General features: G+C 40.0%; 1 protein-coding gene across 1 annotated transcript; it reads right to left on the bottom strand.

Moving 5' to 3' along the window:
* Positions 1 to 47: 47 nt before the first annotated feature.
* Positions 48 to 27506, bottom strand: Sdb (SAXO downstream of blistered). Its single transcript, XM_088049815.1, has 4 exons — positions 24686 to 27506; positions 24489 to 24634; positions 7842 to 8971; positions 48 to 7784 (listed from the first exon to the last, which is right to left on the bottom strand). Exons 1-4 carry the CDS (start codon positions 27341 to 27343, stop codon positions 307 to 309), a joined length of 11412 nt encoding a protein of 3803 aa, XP_087905941.1. The 5' UTR covers positions 27344 to 27506; the 3' UTR covers positions 48 to 306.
* Between the last annotated feature and the right edge of the window lie 366 nt (positions 27507 to 27872).

The raw sequence follows: 27872 nt of genomic DNA, 5'->3' as shown, positions 1-27872 counted from the left end.
GAAATGAAGGAAAACAAACGGAAAGTTGCAAAAAAATACAAATAAAATATAATCTACATTTTATTGGGTTTTATAGTCTTACAAGCTTTCCTAAGCTTCTTATATAAAAATAGGTATATTTATAAGGCAAGTATTAAACTGAAAAAAATCCCAAGCATATAAAACCCAGACCTAAGCTTTCACAAATCGTTTACCTCTACCTCTATAAAAATATAATTATTAACAAAAATGTATTAATAACAATGACGTTCAATATCACAATGTTAGAATGTTAGTTTCAACAGTCCGTAAATAGTTTGACATATTCTACTTAGTAACTGGAGCATAAAATTTGTGAGATTTTGTATCTCTAGTATGTTTGAAAGGACCTTTTGGCAAGTCAATCAATACAGCAGGGCATGGTCCTACATTACGTGGCATATACTCCTTTTTATAAGATGTAACGATTGTTGACTTGGAGTCTCCTAAACTGATATTTGATATGTTAGAGCGTCTGGATACTCTTTCCACTCTCTGGATATTCTGTTCTTTTGTAAACTCTCCATACGATCTTGCTTCGGATTGTCCATAAAAGTGCCCTCCTACTGAAAGATTATCCTTTCTGACAATCTTCTGCGGTCGCTCAATAATCTGGTATGTAGTTGCAGATTGTTGATTACGACGATTCATCATATTATTTTCTTGTGTAGATCTGTGGATTGAACTCAAGCTACGTCTTTCACTATTTTGTGCAACATGGCCTTGATCGTGGAGATTACAGATGGATTTACGCATATCCAAAGCTGCTGAACTTGTGGCATGTAGAGCTTCAGTGGAAGTGTGCAGACCTTTGCGATGTAAAATTTGATTGTTAATTTCTTCAGCTGACCTCATGACGTTCTTTCGATGATGTGTGGATTGTGAAATATGCTTTTCAGAATGTTGCTTGTTAACAATGTCTTGATGGCTCGAGACGTTTGTAACATTGGTAACATTCTGCACGTTCCTCACGGCATGGTTTTCAATGTGGTTGCTTTGTTGCACATGAGTCTGTGAGGATGACTTCTGGATTTGTTTACTTGCGGAAGTGACTTCTTGACGCGATTGTTGAACTTGGCTAGCATGTTGAGCTTGGTCGGTTTGTTGTACTCCTGCTGTGGTTCGTGTCGTTGTACGAGTGGTGGTAACAATACTTCCATCAGCCAGAGTCTTACTGTCCGTGGAAACATTGGATGTTTTGTTGGCAGTGGTCTTGACTTTTCTATCATCGGTGACTTCTTTTCGGTCCACCTTTCTGGTGTACGTGTTGTAGTTACTTTGATTAGTAGTTTGCATGACTGAGGTATCACTGCCAAGAGTGAAATGTGATTCAGTGTGCCGTCTCTTATTGATCACGGCATTTCCTGTAGGACTCACTGGAGATTGTTTCTTCGGCGTTGTTTCGAACGTCTGTTTTGTTGTAGTTACATATTCCGTTTTGCCATCACCAATTGTAAGGGAATCGACATGTTTCTTTATTTCTGCGCGTTCTCCTCGCGTTACCACAAACTCTGATTTTTGCACCGTCGAATCCTGGAATTTTCCAACGACTTTTAAGTTATCTTGAGGCTTCTTTACAGGCGCATGTTCACCACGTGTGGGTTTGAAATCATCGCGACTTCTCGGCGTACCATTGAACTGTCCTTCAGGCTTGAGATTATCTGGATGTTTGACGACAGGAGCTCTATCACCTGGTTGATATTGTGGTCGAGTTGGTGTTTCAAAATCACCTTCCGGTTTCAAGTTATCTTGAGGCTTCTTCATAGTAGGTCTCTCACCAGGCGAATATTTCGGTTTTTCTGGTCGTTCGAAATCACCTTCAGGGTGTAGATTATCTCCATGTCTGATAGGAGTACGACGTTCTCCAGGTCCAACTTGTGCGGGTGTACGCTTAACAAAATCGCCTTCTGGTTTGAGATTGTCTTGTGGTTTCTTGGGCGTGGGGCGTTCACCTGGTGCATACACTGTTTTCTCAGGTCGAATAAAATCACCTTCAGGACGCAGATTGTCACCATGTCTAATCGGAGTACGCCTTTCTCCAGGACCAAATGGAGAAGGTGCCGGGCGATCGAAACCACCTTCTGGTTTCAGGTTATCTTGTGGTTTTTTGGGTGTTGGTCTTTCAGCCGATTGGTATTTGGGCTTGTCTGGACGTTCGAAGTCGCCTTCGGGGTGAAGGTTGTCTGCGTGTCGTATGGGAGTTCTTCGTTCTCCAGGACCCACATGAGCTGGTGTAGGACGATCAAAATCTCCTTCTGGATGAAGGTTATCCGCATGTCTTATCGGAGTTCTTCGTTCTCCAGGGCCCACATGAGTTGGTGTAGGACGATCGAAATCTCCTTCTGGATGAAGGTTGTCCGCGTGTCTTATAGGAGTTCTTCGTTCCCCAGGCCCCACTTGAGCTGGTGTAGGACGGTCAAAGTCGCCTTCGGGATGAAGATTATCCGCGTGTCTTATCGGAGTTCTTCGTTCTCCAGGACCCACCTTGGTTGGTGTAGGACGCTCAAACTCTCCCTCGGGACGTAGATTGTCTTCTGGACGTTTCTGTTTAGGACGTTCTGCGGGACGATATCCTGGTTTTTCTGGACGTTCAAAATCGCCTTCTGGTTTCAAATTGTCATCATGTTTGATGGGTGTTCTGCGTTCCCCGGGGCCAACTTTAGTGGGTGTTGGACGATCAAAGTCACCTTCAAGTCTTAAGTTATCTTCATGGCGAATAACTTCAACTTTTTCGATAACTTTCGTGTTGAACTCATCTCGTTTACGGTATTCATTAAACTCTCCTTCCATTCTAAGATTGTCCTTTCTGGTGATAATTTCAGCTCGTTCGCCTTTGGTGACGGAATATTCATCACTTGTCCTGCTGTCTGTAAAATCTCCTTCTGTTCTAAGATTGTCTTGACGGATGACTGTTTGGTACCGATCGCCTTTAACCACTTTGAAGTCGTCTCTTGTACGAGTATCAGTAAATTCTCCTTCCATTCGTAAATTGTCTTGGCGTTTTATGACATCTACACGATCTACTACTGTTGTTTGGGCAAAATCGTCTCTCCTTCGTATGTCCCATTGACCTTCCAAGCGTAAGTTGTCTTCATGTTTTATTATATCGACTCGTTCGCCCTTTGTAACGTTATAATCGTCTTTTCTAGTAATGATCATAGAACCTTCTTGCCTCAAATTGTCTTCATGCTTAATAGGTCTTCGTAATTCACAGGGTCCCACTTCTTTGAGTTCTGGTCTTTCAAATTCTCCTTCTGGTTTAAGATTATCTTCTGGCTTTTTAGCCTTTGGTCGCTCAGCCGGTTTATATCCTGGTTTTTCAGGGCGCTCAAAGTCGCCTTCTGGACGAAGATTGTCGTCGTGTTTAATAGGTGTTCTTCGTTCAGCTGGTCTAACTTTGGTAGGTGATGGTCTCTCGAACTCACCTTCAGGTCTAAGGTTATCTTCAGGTCGCTTTTGTTGCGGACGTTCAGCAGGACGATATTCTGTTTTTTCCGGTCTTGCGAAGTCACCTTCTGGTCTTAAATTATCGTCATGCTTAATAGGAGTTCTACGTTCGCCTGGACCCACTTTGGTAGGAGTCGGTCGCTCAAATTCCCCTTCAGGACGAAGATTGTCTTCCGGTCTTTTCGGTTGCGGACGTTCTGCTGGACGATATCCTGGTTTCTCTGGACGTTCGAAGTCACCTTCTGGTCGTAAATTGTCGTCATGTTTAATGGGACTTCTGCGTTCTCCTGGTCCAACTTTAACTGGAGCAGGACGTTCAAAATCACCCTCAGGGCGTAAATTATCCTCGGGTCGTTTCTGCTTAGGACGTTCTGCTGGTCTGAATTCTGATTTTTCCGGACGATCGAAGTCACCTTCAGGTCTTAAATTGTCGGCATGTTTGATTGGACTTCTGCGTTCTCCCGGTCCAACCTTAGTTGAAGTAGGTCGTTCAAAGTCTCCCTCAGGTCGAAGATTATCCTCTGGACGCTTCTGCTTAGGACGCTCTGCTGGTCTGTATTCTGGTTTCTCAGGACGTTCAAATTCACCTTCTGGACGAAGATTATCGCCGTGTTTAATGGGCGTTCTACGTTCAGCAGGACCAACCTTAGTGGGAGTAGGACGCTCGAAATCGCCTTCTGGATGAAGATTATCTTCAGGTCGTTTTGGTTGTGGACGTTCTCCTGGACGATACTCTAGCTTCTCTGGACGTTCGAAGTCACCTTCAGGTCTTAAATTGTCGTCATGTTTGATTGGACTTCTTCGTTCTCCTGGTCCTACTTTAGTCGGAGTAGGACGTTCAAAATCACCCTCCGGACGAAGATTGTCCTCGGGACGTTTCTGTTTAGGACGTTCTGCGGGTCTATATTCTGGTTTTTCCGGACGTTCGAAATCACCTTCTGGACGGAGATTATCGCCATGTTTAATAGGTGTTCTCCGTTCAGCAGGACCAACCTTGGTGGGAGTGGGACGCTCGAAATCGCCTTCCGGTCGAAGATTATCTTCTGGTCTTTTCGGCTGTGGGCGTTCTGCTGGTCGGTATTGTGGTTTTTCTGGACGTTCGAAGTCCCCTTCTGGTCTCAAATTATCGTCAGGTTTAATTGGAGTCCTGCGTTCCCCTGATCCTACTTTAGTGGGCGTTGGACGTTCGAAGTCGCCTTCAGGACGTAAATTATCCTCTGGACGTTTCTGTTTAGGGCGTTCTGCTGGTCGATACTGTGGTTTTTCAGGGCGCTCGAAGTCACCTTCTGGACGAAGATTGTCATCGTGCTTGATAGGAGTTCTGCGTTCACTTGGACCCACTTTTGTTGGTGTTGGTCGTTCAAAGTCTCCTTCAGAACGAAGATTGTCCTCAGGACGTTTTTGCTTGGGTCGTTCCGCAGGACGATATTCAGGTTTCTCTGGACGTTCAAAATCACCTTCTGGTCTTAAGTTATCTCCATGTTTGATGGGTGTTCTTCGTTCTGCTGGACCTACAGACGTTGGAGTCGGTCTTTCAAAATCTCCTTCTGGTCTAAGATTATCTTCAGGACGTTTTGGCTTTGGCCTTTCCGCAGGTCTATATTCAGGTTTTTCAGGACGTTCAAAATCACCTTCAGGTCTTAAGTTATCGTCGTGTTTTATGGGAGTTCTACGCTCGCATGGTCCTACTTTAGTGGGTGTTGGACGTTCAAAGTCTCCTTCAGGACGTAAATTATCCTCAGGCCGTTTTGGCTGTGGACGTTCTGCGGGTCGAAATTCAGGTTTTTCTGGACGTTCAAAGTCACCTTCTGGACGAAGGTTGTCATGGTGCTTGATAGGAGTTCTGCGTTCGCCGGGACCCACTTTTGTTGGTGTTGGACGTTCAAAGTCTCCTTCAGGACGAAGATTGTCTTCAGGGCGTTTTGGAGTTGGACGTTCAGCGGGACGATATTCTGGTTTCTCTGGACGTTCAAAGTCGCCTTCTGGGCGAAGATTATCGCCATGTTTAATAGGACTTCTGCGTTCACCTGGACCCACTTTTGTTGGTGTTGGGCGTTCAAAATCGCCCTCAGGCCGAAGATTATCTTCAGGACGCTTTTGTTTCGGACGTTCTGCAGGACGGTACTCAGGCTTTTCTGGACGTTCAAAATCACCTTCCGGCCTTAAATTATCGTCATGCTTAATAGGAGTTCTGCGTTCTCCCGGTCCCACTTTAGTTGGAGTTGGTCGTTCAAATTCTCCTTCAGGTCGAAGGTTATCTTCAGGTCGTTTCTGTTTTGGTCTTTCACCAGGGCGATATTCAGGTTTCTCTGGACGTTCAAAATCACCTTCAGGACGCAAATTATCATGATGCTTAATGGGCGATCTGCGCTCTCCAGGACCGACTTTTGTAGGTGTTGGGCGTTCAAAATCTCCTTCAGGTCGAAGATTGTCTTCAGGACGTTTCGGTTTCGGACGTTCAGCTGGACGATATTCAGGTCTTTCTGGGCGTTCGAAGTCACCTTCAGGTTTCAAGTTGTCCTGGTGTTTAATTGGAGACCTACGCTCCCCAGGACCCACTTTTGTTGGTGTTGGGCGTTCAAAATCTCCTTCAGGACGTAGATTGTCTTCAGGGCGCTTCTGTTTCGGACGTTCAGCAGGACGATATTCAGGCTTTTCAGGGCGTTCGAAATCTCCTTCAGGACGCAAATTGTCATGATGTTTGATAGGAGTCCTTCGTTCACCAGGACCCACTTTTGTTGGCGATGGACGTTCAAAATCTCCTTCAGGACGGAGATTGTCTTCAGGACGTTTTTGTTTCGGACGTTCAGCAGGACGATATTCAGGTCTTTCTGGACGTTCAAAATCTCCTTCCGGTCGCAAATTATCTTCAGGGCGTTTTTGTTTTGGTCTTTCGCCAGGACGATATTCAGGCTTTTCTGGGCGTTCGAAATCACCTTCAGGCCGCAAGTTGTCACGCTGCTTAATAGGAGATCTGCGTTCTCCAGGACCAATTTTTGTTGGTGTTGGGCGTTCAAAATCCCCTTCAGGACGAAGATTGTCTTCTGGACGTTTTGGCTTCGGACGATCACCAGGACGATATTCAGGCTTTTCAGGACGCTCAAAGTCGCCTTCAGGACGCAAATTATCATGATGTTTGATAGGAGTTCTACGTTCGCCTGGAGTAATTTTCGTTGGTGTTGGACGTTCAAAATCTCCTTCAGGACGTAGATTGTCTTCGGGGCGTTTCTGTTTCGGACGTTCAGCTGGACGATATTCAGGTCTCTCTGGACGTTCAAAGTCTCCTTCAGGATGTAAATTATCATGATGCTTAATAGGAGACCTACGTTCCCCTGGAGTAATTTTTGTTGGTGTTGGGCGCTCAAAATCTCCTTCAGGACGAAGATTGTCTTCTGGACGTTTTGGCTTTGGACGATCCCCAGGACGATATTCAGCCTTTTCAGGACGCTCAAAGTCGCCTTCAGGACGCAAATTATCATGATGTTTGATAGGACTTCTACGTTCGCCTGGAGTAATTTTCGTTGGTATTGGACGTTCAAAATCTCCTTCAGGACGTAAATTGTCTTCAGGGCGTTTCTGTTTCGGACGTTCAGCTGGACGATATTCAGGTCTCTCTGGACGTTCAAAGTCTCCTTCAGGACGTAAATTATCATGATGCTTGATAGGAGACCTACGTTCCCCTGGAGTAATTTTAGTTGGTGTTGGGCGCTCGAAATCTCCTTCAGGTCGCAAGTTGTCCTCAGGTCGTTTTGCTTTCGGGCGCTCTGTTGACTTATATTTCGGTTTTTCCGGCCTTTCGAAATCGCCTTCAGGTCTTAAATTGTCAACAGGTTTCTTCTGTTGTGGTCGCTCAGCGAGTTTAGGGACATAGTCTTCTCGCGACTTGGGAGTTCCTTCAAATGCTCCTGTAGTTCTGAGATTGTCTTGATGTATGATAGCCGTCTGTTGCACGTATTTGTTATCAAATTGTTTGTAAACTTCTTGAGATGTTGTTGTGGTTTCGGTACTTTGAGTCGAGTAGAATTTATCTACGTCATCCTTAGTCCACGTTCTTCGACGTCGTTGGATATCTGGAGTTTTCTCTGTATATTCAACGGTAGATGAAGTATCAAACGTCATCTCGCCTTCAACAGTAAGATTATCGCGTCTTTTATTCACCAATGTTGTCCTTTCAACCACAGTACTGTAATCAACAAATTCTGATTTACTTGTGGTGTCCGAAATAAATTCTCCTTCAACTTTAGTCCAGGTGTTGCGTCTAATTGGACTAACTCGAGGCACCAACTCGCCACAGAAGTCAGTCTTACTGGTAGTCTCATCTGAAATATCAAGTTTATTGGTAATTTATTATCTACAATATATTTATTTATATTTACCTATAAATTCACCTCCTATGGTAATATTGTCTTCGTGTCGTTTGATGTCTGCTCGTTCTCCCCGAATCACCCGATAATCTTCAATAATAGTTCTAGTTCCTGTGAATTCGCCTTCCGGTTTCAAATTATCTTGTGGTCGCTTTGCGATCGGTCGCTCAGCAGGTTTCCACTGCTCCGGTTCAGGAATTTCAAACTCTCCTTCCGGTTTTAGATTATCCACGGGTTTCTTAACTGGTGACCGCTCACCAGGTTTCCAATCTTCAGGTTTTCGTTTTGTAAAGTCACCCTCTGGTTTAAGATTATCTTGAGGTTTCTTAATAGGTGCTCTATCACCAGGTCTCCATTCGTCTGGTTTACGTTTTTCAAATTCACCTTCAGGTCTAAGATTGTCTTCAGGTTTTTTAACCGGCGCTCTATCTCCTGGTCTCCATTCCTCCGGTCTGCGTTTCTCAAAATCACCTTCGGGTCTAAGGTTATCTTCAGGTTTTTTTACAGGTGCTCTTTCACCTGGAGACCACTTTTCGGGTGTTCTCTTTTCAAAGTCACCCTCAGGTCGGAGGTTATCTTGAGGTTTTTTCACAGGCGCTCTATCTCCCGGTCTCCATTCCTCAGGTTTACGTTTTTCAAAATCACCCTCAGGCCGAAGATTATCCTGGGGTTTTTTAACAGGAGCGCGATCTCCAGGTTGCCACGGCTCGGAGCGTCGCTTTTCAAATTCACCCTCAGGCTTCAAATGATCTTGAGGTTTCTTAACAGGCGCCCTGTCTCCTGGCCTCCACTCATCAGGTTTATGCCGTTCAAATTCACCTTCTGGTCGAAGATTATCTTGCGGTTTTTTAATCGGAGCACGATCTCCCGGACGCCATTCCTCTGGACGTCTCTTTTCAAAGTCACCTTCTGGTTTCAGATGATCTTGAGGTATTTTAACAGGAGCTCGTTCTCCGGGAGCCCATTTTTCAGGCTGACGTTTCGCAAAGTCTCCCTCAGGCTTTAAATTATCCTTCGGGATAATGATAGGGGCCCGTTCACCTCTGGTAGCATTGTATTCATCTTTAGGTTGACCAAGAAAGGGGCCATCTAGGTGGAGGTGGTCGTTGTAGTCTTCTGGATTATGCGGACATGAATGACGTCTGAAAAAATAGAAATAAATGAATATGGGGCAAGTACGTATGCTGTGAGGTCAATTTTATGTTTATGTAGCTTTGAAAATATATTCGAGTAAGGTGAAGTGTTCATGCTATGAAAAAAAAGTCATATTTGGTAGACAGCAGTGCTGCCAACATGTAAAAAAATATATAAAGTCTCCCTCGTAACGCGTAATTTTAAAGGGGAAAGCATATTATCAACTAAATAACAAATGCAAGGAAAAAATCCAATAAATAATAATCAATAACGAAATATTCGACAACAGATATCCTATAACAGAAAAATATTTATTTCTTGAAGACGCCTGTTGAACACAAAATATTTTGTTTATTCAATAAATATTAATCTATAATTCCTTATTTTCGTGTGTCCATTTAATGACTATTGCATGTGTATCGAAATTGAAAAAAGGTTTATGATGTTTGTAATGATAAGTTGACAACACTTCCTAGACAAAATTTAAAAAAAAATCCAGTTATTTTAATATTTGATGTTAAATCGATAAATCTTAATTAATGAACAGTCAGCGTCTAATTTTATTCCCTACTTCACTACGATATACTTACTAAACAAAAACGCTGTCTTGGTTGGGGTGTATTGATTTGTACCTATTTAAAGTGTTGGCTGACCATTAACATTTGATGCGATCTTTTGTAATTATCGTATTGACAAATGTGCGGTGAATATTTTTAGTGAGTAGTTACACTGTAGTTACAAATCGCTTTGTAAATAAATAATTCGAAAGGGAGAAAAGGGTTTATAAGTGCATTTAAAAGTTTATTAAAACAAGGGTAATATGTACGACTGAGAACTGAAAATTGTAACGAAAAAATCGCTTGTAACTTTACATGGAAAGTATTTGATAACAATCGATTAAAACTCATCACTTTTACGTGACGCTTCTGTCTTGATAAAATATTCATATTGTATGGAAAGTGTCCTTCCAATTCGCTTGATAAATTCATTCTTTTTCCACCTACACGGTTCAGTTCTAGGCTACAGTGAATAAATATTAAAACATTCTCTTACCGCTTAATTCCCTTGGCTAATTTCCGAAGAGTATTTTTAAGAATTAAATTCATAAAAAAGATGAATCTCACTTTAGTTATGCTAAACTACTTACAAACATCATACAACTTTCACGTTTTATTTAAATTTGTTTGAGCTAATTGTTCATTAACGAAGGCGAAATTTAAACTACCTAATTTGGTATAAAATTGTTAGAATACTAGTGCAACTATTTCACCTTTTAAGATTTCTTCAAACCGTATATTAAATACATTCCGTCATATGAAATAATTCAGCTGTAAAGAGAAAACAACGAACGACGTCCGACCTCGCGACGCAGAGCGTCAGCACTAATAAAACAACCGAACAGGACTGACTCTGTGCCCTAGAAAGCGGACTTACCGCAACAAATGGCGAATTTACCACCCTAATCTAAATATTCAAGAAGATTACAAAGCAGGAATAGGGCAACCCTTAAATGAATTATAATAGCTTAATAAGTGAAGTGATTTGGAGCAGATAACGTTTGTTTCTGGACAGTGCAGCGGTAAAATTAGCAATTGAATTCTAATATTATCGATTTGTTCTCATTTGTTTTTTATAATAATAGTTATTAGGATAATGTATTCTCTGCAACTGATGAATTAATGTATCAAGGTGAAACGTGAAAGATGTTTGGATAATAAGCGATTTTTCTTTACATGTTCAGGGTGATGAAGAAGCCGTAATAAGTTGAGGTCAATTCAGATAACGTTGAGAATTTCTCATAATACAAACAACTGAATGAAGATCCATAAAACTGTACAAAGTGTTTCCTTGGCTGGTATGGTACGTATTGGTACCCCTCCAATTTAAATTCAATTATAACATCATTTTATAATAAATACATATTTACAGATTTTGTTGCGTTTTGTTTGATCAATAAGAAATTCGACCAAGGTATACTAAAAATAAACTTAACTTAGGTAAGTGTTACACTTTCGCTTTCAAAAGGCCGACACACTTAGGACCTACTTCACCTTAATGGGAGAATCCCATGTGAGAAAATCGTACAATGCTTGTTTTATCTCGTTTCTTTATTGTACCGCGTTCTCAAGCATAATGCATTTATTCCAGGAAAAAATGAACAACAAATAATAATTATGCCTTGAAAAAGCATGACAATAGCAGGAATACGATAACAACACATGTCTGTTTCAAAGTGGATAACACCCCTAAGATGAGCACTATTTTACTCGTTTTTTTAATAGTAGCAAAGTTGAGTGTGTAAATAATAGATAATATGAAATTTATTGTTTTAAACGTGGTGAAATTTTATGATAAATTATGGCCGTGGTGAATCATGCAGTTGGCAGTAGGTGTAGGTTGGATTATTTTCTATACGTGGTTGTTAGAAAGTTCTTGGAACAAAAAATGACTTTGGAATGATCTCTGCATGTGTGTTTTATCTCGAGCTTTCGTTTACTAAGTAATTTAATTAATATGCTGACTTTGGTTTTAGTATTTAATATGAGTTTATTCACACCCTAAATTCTTATACGTTGTGTGACTAAAAATTTGGTTGTGATTACAAATTTAGTCACGTAGTATTGTAAATCATTAGCAATGAATTTTAATTAGATAGTACACAGTTAGTAATAATACAATGTAGGCGCCTAGATGTACATTTCAATTTAAATAAATTAGTTAAATTATGATTTTTTTATAAAGGAATTCTTTAAATAGGTACACAGACCTCTATTTACTCTAAATACTGTAAAAGTTATAATTAATTTATATAACACATTTACATAATCGCTAATTAGAAAGTTTTGAAATATCAGAACAGATTGATCTTGATATTAAAATGTAGGCATGCATGTTTTGAAAAATTTAGCACTTCCGTTGTAAACTGTGTATAAAGTAGCTTCTGAAATGTTGAATAATTTACTACGTGACGTGGTTCTGGTACTCTAAAAAATGTTAAGATCTATAGATAGCCCACATAAAACATTCGTGGCGACAAGTTCCTAACTTTACACTGCTCAAATTCAATTTATTAAAAATTAGTGTAAAAAGAACTGTTTTTTGTGAATGTAAAAATTCACATCAAAGTTGGTGGTCAAATTATACTATTGTTGTCGTAATTTTCGTTTTCCTGAAATATTTTGACTATTTCGGCTGCCCCAAGCAAAAACACAGAATCTGCTTTTTAATAAATTTTTCACTGGACTTGGAAATGACATTTAAAATACCTTCACAAATGATTTTAACACTGCACTTGTCATTTAATTTTATGTCATTTAAAAATCTTAAGATAAATTATAAGTTGGTGTAGAGTTTAAATCATCAAGTTATTTTATGATCCAGTGAAAAATTTATTAAAAAGCAGATACTGTGTTTTTGCTTGGGACAACCGATTTAAAGGAAGCGGGATTTGGTTTTGCGCTACAACACTTGGTCATGAGCAAAAAGTTTTGGAGCTGAGTGGTTTTTTATTATTCCTAAAATGTTATATGACAACCGAGTCAAAAATTAAAAGTTTAATTATGAACAAACGTCCTCCGTAAAGCCCGGTTTAGAAATTATAACAATCAAATGACAATTCGGTTCAAGATTAAGTGTCCACCATAGTAGATACTTTGTTTAGATCACAAAGACCAACTTTCAAAAAAGATACACAATAGTATATTATGAAACGCGTTTCATAATGAACGTTTTTAGGGCACGACGAGCGCAGCGAGGAGTGTCATAAAGTAGTAAGTGCGGCAAAATGCATGATGAACAAGTATCATACGCTATTTTTTCTATTTCGCCTTATTTTAAACGATAAAACTTGATTTCGAAATCTAGGGAATTTTAGGGTAGTTGGCATTTGCAAAATGTTCGGGAAAAAAATTCGAAGTAGCCAAATCCAATTTCAGTCAGTTTGACAGGTGTGACGTATTGAGGTTACCGGAGCGCAAGGGAGCCAAGAGAGCGAAGATGTTGATCATGATCATGATGGATCTCTTGCATCCAAAGAGTTTTTCTTCGATGAATTATTAAGCCAAGAACAACAAGAAATAATGATGTATTGATCGATTTATCATGGTTTATTAAAACCAAAATCTAAATTGTCAACGTTGACGGCAGGTTGACGGTTTGTCTGCTGCAAACCTAAGAAAAATATATGCTCCTGGAAATATTGGCACGGGATTGGTCTTTTACGATACCGAAATACGCTCAAACGCGTATCGAAATATCTTCATTATGAACGCGAAATAGAAAAAATTAATTTTAGATCGTCGCGCTGTTATATAATTTCAAAAATGGAATTGTTATAGATCATAAACTGCCTTCTAAATTTTAGGAAAACTAAATTTAAATAAAAATGGATGATCACATTGAAACCACTTCTCAAATTCTCAACAATATGCAGATAGAATGATAGGTTTTAGCAGTTTAAAATAGTAAAATCTTATTTTATATTTATGTTATTGTTACGAGAAGATTCTGGAAGCTTCGAGCACCAGCGCTGGAATGTTCCGTGCGTTTCGAGAATCGCCGTTTCTAGAAGGTCGCTGAGTCATAGGCGGAACTCCCGAATATTCTCGCAGCGCTCCAGCATTAGGCTAGTAGTAGGGGAATATCTGTATATAGGGGAGTAGCGATAGGATTGTAGATAGTCTAGTATTTGGAAATCCTGAAAAGTGTTGTAATTGTGAAGTACGAGAGTGTTCATAGTGCACAATAAAATTGTTATTGTTACAAGCGAGACTTTTGATTTTTCGGCCAACGTGACAACTGGTGTCAGAAAGTGGGATCCCGTCCAGCATTGTGATCGAGAAAATTCTGGAATTTTCGATCGGAAAATTCGTGACATTACCGGACTGTGACATTGTTACTTGATTGTGGACAATTTTTATGCCTGTTCAAACCAGACAGCAAGCCGCAGAAATGGAGGCGCTGCAAGAATTGATGGCTTCGATGATGGCGAAAATGGACACACAACAAAAGTTGATTACGAATTTAGAAGAAAGAAGACAAAAAGAAGAAGAAAGAAGACAAAATGAAAAACTGGAAGAAGAAGAAAGAAGACAAAATGAAAAACTGGAAGAAGAAGAAAGAAGACGAAAAGAAAAATTAGAGGAAGAAGAAAGAAGGCGAAAAGAAAAATTAGAGGAAGAAGAAAGAAGACAAACAGAGAATGCAGCAATCTTGAACCAGCTTAAAAACATGGAACAAAACATGAACGTAACGGTTATGGCTAAGGTCGATGAAATTCAAAAAGAGGTAGAAGAGTGCATAGGAGGCGTTAAGGAGGAACTACTAGGCGTCAGAGAAGAAGTAGAAGAGTGCATAGGAGGCGTCAAGGAGGAACTACGAGGCGTCAAAGAAGAAGTCAAAGATCTGGAGCGATTTAAACAGCAAGTGGAAGACGAGTTACTGCGCTTAAGACGTCAAGTTCCAAATAGGACAGGCCTGACCACAACGAAAGAAATGAAACCTCCGACTTACGATGGGTCGACCTCACTGGACAATTACAAGCTGCAATTTGAAGTGGCGGCCAAACAAAATGGATGGTCGGAAGAAGAAAAGTCCTCATTTCTGATAGTTTCCTTGAGAGGGGCGGCTCTGGACCTGCTAGAGACAATTCCAGGTCGAGACAAAGAGCGGTACGACCAGCTGATGGCAGCGTTAGAGGCCAGATTTGGAAACCAACACCTGCAGCAAGTATACGTCTCAGAGCTCAAGACGCGGCGGCAGAGAACTGGAGAGTCTCTGCAGGAATTTGAGGCAAGTGTCAAGCGCCTTGTTTTGCTCGCCTACCCTTCGGCTCCGGCGAATTTTGTGGAACAACTAGCTGTGGATACGTTCCTGCAAGGGATTCGAGATCCAGAAATACAAAGAACCGTCCGACTGGGTAGCTATCACTCCGCAAAAGAAGCTCTGGTGCGCGCTCTAGAGGTGGAAGCCGTTTTCAAGAGCTCTGTGAATGTCCCCGATTACCGACGAATTCGAGGTGTGGGTATTGACGAAGAAGAGGCAGCACCTACCGCTTCCGTCACGAAAGCCGAACTAAACGACATCCTCAAGGAAAACAGGGAGCTACGGATGGCACTGAAGCAGCGAACTAGCCAGACCTGCTATCGTTGCGGAAAACCAGGCCATTTTAAACGTGACTGTAGGGTTGTTCTTAGGAACGACCAGAACGGTCTCCAGTCACGTCCTCAGCAGTCGGAAAACTAAAGCCCAGCAGTGTCAAGGGGCACACACTGGCTGGGGAGAGCACAAGCCCCAAAGTTATTTCCGTTATGCGTTTGAAGAGGAATTTTGAGAGTTTGATAATTGAAGGAAGTGTGAATGGGAGAAAAGTGAAGATGACGGTCGACACCGGAGCCATGGTTTCCCTTGTGAGAAAGGACATGTTGGACAACAGGACATCTCTGGAAACAACGAGTGCTATTTTAAAAACAGTCACGGGAGATGTCGCCACAGTAAGTGCCGAAGCAGAGGTCACGGTCCAGTTGGGAGGTATGAAGTTTCGGCATCGGGTGCTGGTGGCAGGAATTGAGGATGAGATGATCCTGGGAATGGATGTTATTGGACGACATGGGATTTCCTTTAATCACAACGAGAAGATCCTCAGGATTGGAACCGAAAGCTTTGTGTTATCGACCCCAGAAGTAAAAGAAGATGGAGTGAAAGTGTTCGCCTGTGAAAATACTTGTGTGGATGGGAACAGCGAGAAAGTGATAAGTGTGCGTTTAGGAAGTAACTTTGGGAGCTGCGTTGGAATGATTGAACCGACTAGAGACATGACAAAACCAATTCTTGTTGGAAAGACACTAGTAAAAGTGACGAAAGAAATACCTGTGCGGGTGGCGAATATCAACCCTACTCCAGTCACGATCAGGAAGGGCGATCTAGTTGCTGTGTGTGTTCCGATCTCCAGAATAAGTGACGCACAGCCATCAAAGAAAAACGTGAAGACCGTGAAAAAGTTAAAGCTGGAGGTAGACACGAGTGACCTTTCTGAAGAAGAGGCCCTTAAAGCACAGGCTTTCATCAAGAAGAATAAGGACGTGTTCGCCGTTGAGAATGAACCATTAGGAAGGACGAACATCGTTCAACACAGAATCAATACGGGCGACCATCAACCCATCAGACAGGCACCGAGAAGGTTACCGTGGGCGAAGCAAGAGCAGGCCGAACAGTTGGTAAAATCCATGCAAGAAGAAGGGATTATTGAAGAATCCAACAGTCCTTGGTCTTCGCCGGTTGTGCTCGTAACCAAGAAAGACGGTAGTACAAGATTCTGTGTGGATTACCGAAAACTCAACGATGTTACCAAGAAAGACAGTTTTCCATTACCCCGGATTGACGACACTCTCACAACTCTGTCAGGGTCGACGTGGTTCTCAACCTTAGACCTGAAGAGTGGATATTGGCAAGTGGGACTTCATCCCGAAGACAAGGAGAAGACAGCGTTTTCCACGGGAAGTGGCCTGTACCACTTTACGGTTATGCCTTTTGGGCTTTGCAACGCACCCGCTACATTCGAAAGACTAATGGAATGTGTGTTGCGTGGATTGACGTGGAAAACTTGTCTGGTTTATTTAGACGACGTTATGGTCATGGGTAAAAACTTCGATGAACACCTGAAGAACCTTCAAGAAGTGGTAGACCGGTTTAGGGGTGCCAATTTGAAACTTAATCCGAAAAAGTGCCATCTATTTCGGAAGAAAGTGGAGTTTCTGGGGCATACGGTGTCATCTGAAGGAATCAAGACCTGTGAAGATAAGATTCAGGCGATTAAGGAATGGCCCAGACCCAAGGACAAGCACGATGTGAGAAGTTTTATTGGACTTTGCACGTATTATCGGCGGTTTGTAGAAGGTTTCGCCAACATTGCTGCACCTCTGCACAAACTAACGGAAGCAAAGGCATCATTCAACTGGACATCAGACTGCGAAAGCAGTTTCAAGCGACTGAAGTTAGCTTTGTGCACTAGCCCGATTTTGAGCTACCCCAGGACTCATGGAAAGTTCGTCTTGGACACAGATGCCAGCAACATCGGCATTGGAGCGGTGTTATCGCAGGTGCAGGATGGAGAAGAGAGAGTGATCGAGTATTACAGCAAAGTGTTGAGCAAGCAAGAGAGAAATTACTGCGCTACAAGAAAGGAATTGCTGGCCGTTGTAAAATCTGTAGAACATTTCCACAAATACTTGTTTGGCCACGAGTTCTTGATAAGGACTGATCATGCTGCCCTTACGTGGTTACTACAGATGAAAGACGCCGAAGGACAAGTGGCTAGGTGGATTGAGCGGCTGCAGCAATACCACTTCAAAATCAAACATCGACCAGGAAAGCAACACAATAACGCTGACGCTCTCTCTAGAAGACCTTGCAAGGATTGCAAGCAGTGCGCGAAGATTGAAGGGCCATTGCCGGTAAACAGGATGGTTATCGGTTGTGATGATGACTGGACTACGGAGAATCTTCGGAAGGATCAACAAGCAGACCAGGAAATTGGGCCACTGCTGGAGTGGAAGGAAGCGGATAATGGAAGGCCGCGTTGGGAAGATGTCTCGGAAAAGAGTCCAGGGTTGAAGGCGATGTGGGCGCAGTGGGACTCACTGCGAGTGGAAAATGGGGTACTGAAAAGGGCTTGGGAAAGCGCAGACGGGAAGAAAGTAACCTCCCAGTTACTAGTGCCCAAGAATAGAGTCCCCCAAGTACTCAAAGAGGTCCATGACGGAACATCAGGCGCTCACTTCGGAGTGAACAAAACCTTAAGTAAGATTAGGCAGCGGTATTACTGGGTTGGCTGCCGGGAAGATGTCGAACGATGGTGTAGGAGATGTTCAGTTTGTGGGGCGAGCAAGGGACCTCGAACGCGAACTAGAGGAGGCATGAAACAATACAACGTGGGAGCCCCGTTCGAGAGAATCGCTCTCGATGTGGCCGGGCCATTTCCAAAAACTGATGACGGCAACAAGTACATCTTGGTTGTGCAGGATTATTTCAGTAAATGGCCGGAAGCGTATGCCCTTCCCAACCAAGAAGCCACAACAGTAGCTCGAGTCCTAGTGGATAATTTCTTCAGCAGGTTTGGAGTTCCACTCGAAATGCATTCCGATCAAGGAAGGAATTTTGAGTCTGGCGTTTTTCAAGAGATGTGTAAGCTGCTGGGAATTAGGAAGACTCGAACCACACCCTTGCACCCGCAATCCGACGGCATGGTCGAGAGATTCAATCAGACGATGGAGGAACATCTGTCCAAGGTGGTGGAAGAGCACCAGAGGGATTGGGATCGTCGACTGCCCTTGTTTATGATGGCCTACAGAGCTGCCATTCATGAAACCACGGGAGAAACACCAGCGAAGATTATCTTTGGAAGAGAGCTGCGTCTCCCTTGTGATCTTCTGCTTGGTTCGCCTGGGGCGGAACGAAAGGGAGTACCGGAATTCGTCGACAACCTGAGAGAGACCCTACTGGATACACACCACCTTGTGAGGCAGAGGATCAAAATGGCTAGTGACAGAATGCGGTCCAGATATAATGTGACGGCTAATCATGAAGGATTCAACGAAGGAGACTTGGTGTGGTTATTCAACCCTCGGCGAAAGAAGGGCCTATCTCCGAAGTTGACACCTACATGGGAGGGACCGTATAAGGTGATCAAGAGGATCAACGACGTGGTGTATCGGATCCAACGCAGCGCCCGTTCAAAGATGAAAGTGGTTCATCTAAATAGACTTTGTAAATATCACGGAGAATCAGGTGTTTGGTCTGATCGGGACGATCAGAACTAAGAGGGGGGCAGTGTTACGAGAAGATTCTGGAAGCTTCGAGCACCAGCGCTGGAATGTTCCGTGCGTTTCGAGAATCGCCGTTTCTAGAAGGTCGCTGAGTCATAGGCGGAACTCCCGAATATTCTCGCAGCGCTCCAGCATTAGGCTAGTAGTAGGGGAATATCTGTATATAGGGGAGTAGCGATAGGATTGTAGATAGTCTAGTATTTGGAAATCCTGAAAAGTGTTGTAATTGTGAAGTACGAGAGTGTTCATAGTGCACAATAAAATTGTTATTGTTACAAGCGAGACTTTTGATTTTTCGGCCAACGTGACATTATTTTAATGCCCAATTTGTGGTCACAATATAAATAATAATTGGATCTACATCCGCTACATAGAGGTGTAACAAAACTTAAATATTTTCTTTATGACGATAGATGTTTCCTGTTTAAAAAATTCTATCAAGTTTGAAAAGTAAATATGTACTGAATTAGGAATAGGCTAAAATTATGTAATATTTCACGTGTTTTTGCAACAAAACCCTCATGTTACAGGTCTAAAAAAACAGCAATTTACTAAACCCGAATAACCCAAATTATTACTTTTTTTACTTCCGTTTTAATGTAAAATTATGTCTACAGGCTTTCATAGAAATACAGAAAAATTAGCAATATCACCATGGGTGTAGGTAGCAAATGCAGCATTCGTCATAAAATTACTTTATAATTACAGTACAAGGTTACATTTTACCTGCATTAACGATAATAGTTTACATAAAGCTCGCACATAATTGTACTGAATTTACACATCCATTCTTTTATACATGAATCTATAATTGTTCACACGCCAGTTTCCGGTATTTAGTCCAAATTTTGTGTTTTCTTAATATCCTCTTAATTTCTCACTTATAAAAAAGCAACAAAGAAACCGGTCTTCATTAAAGGTTCACACAAAAATTAAGGCTCTCGATCGCATGTCGTAAGCGCTATTATCCTCATCAATGATTGGAAAATCTAGCTTACGTGCAAGTTCTTTTGAAATCTATTTACACTCCCGTCGTTGTGTAAATGAGTACATAGCTATTAAAATTTTAGTCAAACAGTCTGAAATCACGTCATTTCACAGGACGGAACAACTAAAATGAAACTCTTCCTGGTTCTGATTACGTGTATGCAAAAAATTGTATATTTCTAAGATACATATTTGTACAGCTGTGCTAGAATTTTTTCAATTTTGTTTACACCATAAAATGTAAACTATCAATTTCAACTTATCTTTAATGTACATTTTTGTTGTGGCAGACGTTTATTTTTACATAAAAGGTGAGTAAGGTCAGTTCCATAAAAACTGATAGGTCACATCCTCCTCAAATCTTTCATTGTCAAAATTAAGCTGAGGAAATTGTGACAAAAGAGAAGACATAGACCTTGTTGCGTAATAATTGCACGATTGCATTTCATCATTTCACCAGACAAAAGTGACAGTGCTGAATCGTTATATAAATTTAAAAGAGATTATAACTCATTCCAAGAGCTGGAAGTAGGCCATTGAAACAGACTCCTACTTATCCTCGACCGGCCTTCTAAAAAATATCTGAACAGAAAACAACACCGTACATGGCAGTGCAAGAAATACAAGGGTTTTACCAATATCAACTCTCTCCGATGAATTCGTTTATTTATTGCTGTCGTGACTTTACGTGCCAGGAATGAATATCATCCTAGAGCTCTGTAGCTAGGATTTAGAGAATGTAGATCTTACACGTAACAATAAGAAATAATCCCTGCATTTATAGCATACTTTGTTTCTTTCTTTAGAATCGTAGAATCTGTTCCACTTCTAATTTCTCCATTTGTAGGCGATAGGTAATTTTCAGTTTCTCAAATGGTAGAAATCGTCGCGCTCAACAATAGGTCATTTAAAATTCAAATCAGGATGTGACATTTTGGTAAAACCTTGTGACTATTGCTTAAAATTAATTCTGCAACCGCTTATCGATTTAAGTGGTTTGTAGAGGCACTCAGATTTTAAAAAAGTTTTATGTACTTAGACGTATTTAGATAGGTGCTTTAGAGATAATGATTTATCACTATACCTACACATAAAAAATGTCTTACATAGCATCGTGTTAGAAGTACGAATTTATTTCAGAAAATTGACCATTACGTCATCCGTTTATTAACTCAATTGGTGTTTCAATTGGTTTCTCTAATCAGAGGAACTCGCCAAATTAGCGTTAAAATTGAAGATTGCAATGTACTTGGATATTCTCATATTGGAACGTAATGTCAGTATTTAAGTAATGATGCTTAAACACAAAACTGTGTTTACTTCGACTTATTATTATGTTATTAATTAGAGGTAAATATAATAGGAAATAACGTGTTTAATGGTACTTGAATCACACGCAATGTCTAGTGTCGACACCTTAAATGTGAAATAGTGTTAAGATGAGAAAAGAACTTTCTAGTGGGTTTGGTAGTTTGGAAGAAAATTCAGCTTTTTATGAAAGACGTGAAAAGGGCCGTCCTCTTTTTGTTTTTACAAGTTTGGTGTTTTTTAGAAAGTTTCTCTGAAAATAACGGACCTGGACCGGCTCTTTCATTTCTGTATTTCCTGTTGTTTCAAATTTCTACTTTTTGGGTGTAGTAGGCAGCCCATTTGCATATCAGGCGTTGCATACCCACGTTTTTGACCAAAACGTGTATGCAGGGATTATTCAGAACCCACTGTAGCACCCACAAGTTTCACGTCGATAAACAAGCGGGCGCTCAACTGTGATCTGTAAAATTTTTCATTCTCTAAATCTAAGTGTTCCACTGTGTAACAACAATTTCATTACCTTTGTTAGAATGAAAATGCATAGTTGTAAAATAAACCTACACTCCGGCAATGTATGACTAGTTGAGTTTCATCGGTTTTTTAACATTATGGAATTTCTGTGCAATATGTGATACTGCACTTCGGGTTCGTTCTACAGTTATTTCTTGACCAAAAGATGGAACGCCTGTCTCGTTATAGAGATGAACAGTAATCTTAATTAAATGGTCGCTTGTTCCCGATTGAATGGATGACTCATCTTCAGCATTAAACATATTGTAGAAATTAAGATTCTTATCTTAAGAAAGTGTTTACAAAATCAAATTTTATGGTCATAATGGAACTTTCTTTCATGTTCTTATTGTTCCTACTATTACTTTAAAGGTATTTTTGCCATTAAAATTTCTTGGATTTAACAACGTTTAGAACAATACGGAACAAAATTGAAATGCCTATTTTTAGGACAAAGTTGTGTTAAAATGAGGGTTAGTACCAACTCGAGCAAAACTTTTTATTTTTTTATCTTTATTAAACCAATTATGACAATTTATTATGACAAATAAAAACTTTTCTAAAACATTAATTGCAAAAAACAAAACTGGGGATCTCTTGGCCTTGTCAGAGTGTTTTACCTCCTTCAATACTGATAACAGTTAATATTCTCCGTACAGCCAATTTCTGACTTTTCACTTAGCGATTTTTTGGTACATTTGCGTTAAATCAGTGAATACAATAATTTATTAGCTGTGAAAGGATTGCAGAATGCTACTGCATTTTAATTTGCATTTGCGTATTGTCCTATAAGTGTTCTACTAAATTGAAGTCTTAAGTTAAAAGTTAACTTGGTGTAAACGGTCAATAATTTTTTATAGCTATTTTTAAAATGAGGAAGTCGATTTTAGGTTAAATTTGTAGGGTAATGTGTACATTATATCAAATAACCAAAATTTAAAACTAGATTTTTTATAAATTGTCATTCTTAGACCTTTAGATCAGTAAAAAACATGAGAGAAAATTAAATTACATTTTTATTAATCTCTAATCAATCTTATCATGGCCAAAAACAGAAAAAACTGTTGAATTGAGTGTTTTAATATTCTCAAAATTTGGAATTTGTACATTGAAAAGTATGAATCCGCGGTTTTAGAATTTATCAAGAGCTTTTTTTTGTCTGACGTTAGAGAAATCTCAGTAATAAACAAATATTTCAATAAAAAACATTTCATGCAGAATACATGAATTTAAATTTAATTGTGAAAGTGAAAACTACAGTCTCCGCAATGAAATTTGTTTATTTTTCTCTGGCGATATAAAAATATAAAAAAAATATAAAATTTATTAGCTGATTGACCTGGACTTCGCACGTCATAGCGATTTTACCGGGATTTGTTTGAATTCACTAATGAAAAGTTCAACTTTATAATTTAGGTAATGTTATTGCCGTCAAAATGTTACACTTTGTAGCATTGCGAATCGAAGTTGCTTCATACTACCCAGTAAAACCGATGCCAGCTTAGCAACTTTTCGTCATTGACTTCGGTTTGTGAATCATTCCAAAGTTTGATAAACTCTAAAAACCACAAAGAATAATATTAATAAGACAGTTTAAACTGTTGGCTGTTTTTTGTTGCCATTAGCAATTTATTATTCTTTTGGCAAGTTCGATAATATGGTGATAGCAATTTTAGCGATAACCGTTGTGGAAAGCTTGACAAAAAATAATGAGGGTGACAGTAAAAACAATGTTTATATTTGTTTAGTTCCGCGAAATATAAACATTTGTTGTAACTAATAATTGCTTTTTCAACCATGTAAGTGAACACATTACGTGTAATGTTTGGAATAAACTTTCTTCAGTTGTCGTACATTTTTTTACATCGGAAATTTTATGATTAACTTGTCCCAATTAGGATTAAGTTCGTAACGTCACGTAGGGTTCAGTGTCCAAAAAGAACAGAATTTAACCCAAACTTTGCGCTCAGTAAGTGTTTTTTTTTTCTTTGAAAGTTACAGGGAATTGTAAGGTCAAACAATAACCTTGCTCGGTTAATTTTTGTTGAAATAAGTACACTTATTTTGATTTTTTACATTTCTATATTCGTCACATTGTGACCGGGAGTCTGTTGCTTCTGTAATTTTTTAAATAAATATTTGTAGAACAAATTTTGACCGACGTTATTTTTAGCAGTGCATTAATTTCATTTCATTTTCTTTCACGAAACTTCTTAGTTGTATCCTCAAAGATGCCGTCTATCGGAAAAAATACTGTCAAAAACCATTTGCCGAAGGAAGAAGGATAAAATATTGCCCACACATTTAAGTTGCTAAACAGGTTTATTCCCAATGCAGCAAAACGTATTTCGACCGATGATGTCATGCCGTAGTTTCTTTGAAGGTGTTTTGTCATTAACAAACTGTGTGGAAACTATTATGCGGTTCGAGGATTTTTATTATGGTCTATGCCTATGCTAGCCGGTTAAAATTTAGCTTGAAGTAATGAACAGTTGTATAAAGTTGTTAAAAAATATACCCGCGACCTTAACTAATCGATGAAAGTTAAGCACATGTGCTGTACTCGCATAAAATCTTTAATTTGCCGGCATATTGTTCAATCAATGATTTAATGTTGAAAGTATTGTTATGGAAGCTGTAGCTTCATGGAAATGTTCATTTTTTGAACTACAAAAGTCAAGGTGAAAGTCATTAGCCAAACAATCATTTTCATTTACAGATTCGGCATTAATTATTCATTGTGGAGGAATTCTGCTACATTGGCTTTCTCATTATGTAGTGCCCGCAAATTACAGAAGTAATCCAAAGAAAAGATGAATACATTAATTGACCCGTGCAGATGTTCGAAAAGTGTTAAATTTCTCTTAAATAAAGAAAAAATTCTGATCAAACTTACCCACAAGTACATAGTTCACAAATACATTGCTCCTTGTTGGGTATTTTCACTGGGGCTGGTCCTTGGGGTACTTTAATGGTCTTCACAACATTGATGACCTTATTGTCACTGAACCGCTTAATATTTGTAATATTCTCTACTTCATCCTAAAAACGAAAAAATTAGTTTCGTTAAAATTTGATTGTGAGTTCACTTACAATAGTTTTGATATCAACAATATCTTCCTTAATGTGCGTCTTATGAACTGTGTCTTCAGTCTTCTGCGTCTTGACATCCCTAACATCCTTTACATCGGTGGTCGTCAAAAACTCCACAGTTTCTTTCTTATCCACGAAACTCTTGATGGTCGAATCTGCTTCTTTTGTCACTGTCATGCTCTCGATTCTCTTCGTATCACTCTCAACATCAATCACGTCTTTTGAAGTTTTGCTCAACAAAACTTTACTAGGACCAGCTTTATCAGTCACGAATTTATTTTCAATAGTTTTAAAAGTGTCACTGGAGGAACCAATTTTGTAGTCAACTGTGCTCTTATTGTCAACAAAAGTCTTCGAATCTGTTATCAAACTGGTGGACGATTTTGAATCACTTGTTACCAATTTGTCGTTAATTACATGCGCTGAATCCAGCGAGGTGAAACTCTCTGTGATTATTTCCGTGTTTACTACAGTTTTTGAATCTTTGAAATCAACACTGGAGCGTTTGTCGGCGTAAAAATCGGACGAAACGGTGTCTTTGGGTCCTTTTGGGCGTCTTGTTGGTAAAGAAGTTGAATCTTTAACAATGTAAGACTTTGTGGTGTCAACAAAATCTTTTACATCCGTAAAAGAAGAACTGGATTGATCAACCACGTCTCGTACTGTTGATTCCGACGTCAAAACACTGATATTCTTGCTATCAATGTCGGTAAACTGATTGATGTTTTCATTGATTTCAGTCGATAAAAAATCCTCGGTACTTCTTGTAGGTTTTCCTTTCGGACTTTGTTGATGTTTCTGCGTTTTTTTATCATCGCTCGGTTTTTTCCCCGGTTTTGTCGGTGATGGAGTTCGCTTTGTCGGTGATGGAGATCGCTTCTTCGGTTCTTCCTTCTTTGTTTCATAAACAAATTTCCCGTTCCACCCCGTTTTACCATAATTACGGTCGTTCGAGTAAATTACATCGGTCGAATCGATTGTGTTATCCTTTATTACTCTTCCTTTGGTACCAATTGTATTTTGAACAGCTTTGTTGTCGTAAACGTTTTTTACGACGGTTGATGAGGAATCGATCCCGTGGCCATAAAAATTTTTCGTGTCACTGGACATTTGGGCATTTCGAGTTTTCGAAATGTTTGAATAATTTTCGTCGACGAGATAAGATTTAGCATCTTCACGGAGCGTGTCGGTGGCAAGCACATCCTTGGAAGATTTATTAGTCCGGTCAAAAAAATTATCTTGAGTTGTTTTCACATTTTTGTCGACGAGAAAAGATTTGGAATCTTCACTGAGGGTGTCGGTGGTGAGCACATTCTTTGAGGATTTTTTACTCCGATCAAAAAAAGTATCTTGAGTTGTTTTCACATTTGATACGTCGGTCAGTGAATCGCTGATACTTTCACCGTAGCAACTGTTTTTTTTGTCGATGACGTAAGTCTTTCTTGAATCTGTTGAGGTCGTGCTGAGGGTTTCGATATTGGGGGCATTATCAACATCTGTTTCTGTTTTAATAATGTTGCCTTTTGAGTCATAGTATGTTGTTGTGGTGGTGGTTGTAAGGCCCCCTATTTCACTTCTTGAGTTTTTACCAGTTTTGACGTCACTGCTACTTGTAGCAGTTTGTCCGTAAAAATCCCGAGAATCTGTCGTAGTTTTTCCTTTCTTCGTTTTACTAGACTTATCTGTTTTATCTACGGTAAAAGTTTTGTCAAGAATAGCAGCTGTGTCATCTTGAACGGAGTAAGACGAAGATGACACAGCATCTCCCACTTGGTGAATCTCTCTAAAAGCTTCAGAGCTTTTAGTTTTGGGCTTCTGGTATTCTGGAAGCGCGGAATCGTACTTGGTGGAAATGTCTTTAGCCCCTTGCTTATAATGCACTTCTGTGGGAATGTTGGTACCTGTCTTCGTCGACAGTTGTTCGTCGTTTACTTGAGAGCTTGCACTGCCCGATTCGTGGTGTTTTTGATCGACAATGCGCTCTTTCCCGTCTACTACTTCAATTACATAACTACTTGAGGAACTTTTCATGACAGAAGAACGTTCTTCGTGTGAAGTTGAGTTTGAGGATTGTTCGACAACTGTACCATGATCACGGCTTATGACTTGATTTTTACCACCCGGTTGCTCATAAATAAACTTACCGTTCCATCCTGAATCGTTTTTATTGTATGTTAACTTTAGTTCTTCTCTGGGTTCAGTGACGGTGTATGTAGAACCAGATTCTTGGGAAATATTTGACATGGAACGGTTTAGAGTTGAACTGATTTGTTGGATATTTGATGACTGTTTGCTAGTCGAATCTTGAGCTACAAAGTGGCGATATTCAGTACTGGTAGCTCCAGATTCATCATAGACTGTGATTTTTTCTCCGCTTCCGGTTGGAAGACTTTCTGTTACGGTGTAGGTAACAACATTTGCATTTACCGGTAGATGAGAAATATCGGAGATTTGTAAACTAGATGCTGAAGATGTCTTGGACAGTTCCCCATGATTTTTATACTCAACCGAGGTCGAACTGGAGCCCACCACTTTCGAAGTTTTCGAAGTCGATTGTGTCGTTTTGGAAGTGCTTGCCACAGAAGTCGAACTTGTAGAATTTGACACTGAGTTCTTTTTTTTAGTTTTTGAATTTGTAGTTGTTTTATTCACTGTCATTTTAAGGCACTTTGTTCACTTGTAAAAAACTACAAAAATAAACGTAAGAATATTTAAAATAAAAAGTAATAAATAATAACACAAAATATAATCGGTACGTGCGAACGCGAACACGCTCTTTTTGAAAGTGAAGAGCACCGCGAGCACGTAGGTTTCCAGCGAGAAGCAGGTTCTCCAGCACGATACGTCATGGGCAGTGCACCCACGTGAGTGGAACTGTTAAATACATATATGGATAGTCTGCAAGATCTGGATGTTCGTCACCAACACCGAAGTCTGATTAATTTCGCTGGCCTCTCAGGACCATATCGAGCATACATTAAACTCTAGCTGCATTGCTTTCTCGATAAAAACTCCAACCAAAATATGTTCGGCTTGAACAAACTTGCTTGATAAAGAATACTTAATGTTTTCCTATTTTCTGTTATCGCAGGTTAAGTAAACATGCCAATTTGTTATCATATTTAAAAAAACAAGGACGGGGTTATTTGGCATTCGCAGGTGCTTAGAAGAAGTGAAACCGATTCTT

The sequence above is a fragment of the Gnatocerus cornutus genome, chromosome 1 (genome assembly GCF_029298725.1).
Source record: "Gnatocerus cornutus isolate USDA-ARS CGAHR chromosome 1, icGnaCorn1.1, whole genome shotgun sequence".
Lineage (NCBI taxonomy): Eukaryota > Metazoa > Arthropoda > Insecta > Coleoptera > Tenebrionidae > Gnatocerus > Gnatocerus cornutus.
This window is presented reverse-complemented; position numbering and strand designations above follow the sequence as displayed.

Excerpts from the sequence above, each read along its gene's own strand:
- Sdb (XM_088049815.1), bottom strand. The coding sequence starts at position 27,343 with ATGACAGTGAATAAAACAACTACAAATTCAAAAACTAAAAAAAAGAAC. Across the intron at positions 8,972-24,488 it reads TGTGAACTATGTACTTGTGG|ACGTCATTCATGTCCGCATA; the intron begins GTAAGTTTGATC and ends CTATTTTTTCAG. Across the intron at positions 7,785-7,841 it reads CATAGGAGGTGAATTTATAG|ATGAGACTACCAGTAAGACT; the intron begins GTAAATATAAAT and ends TTGATATTTCAG.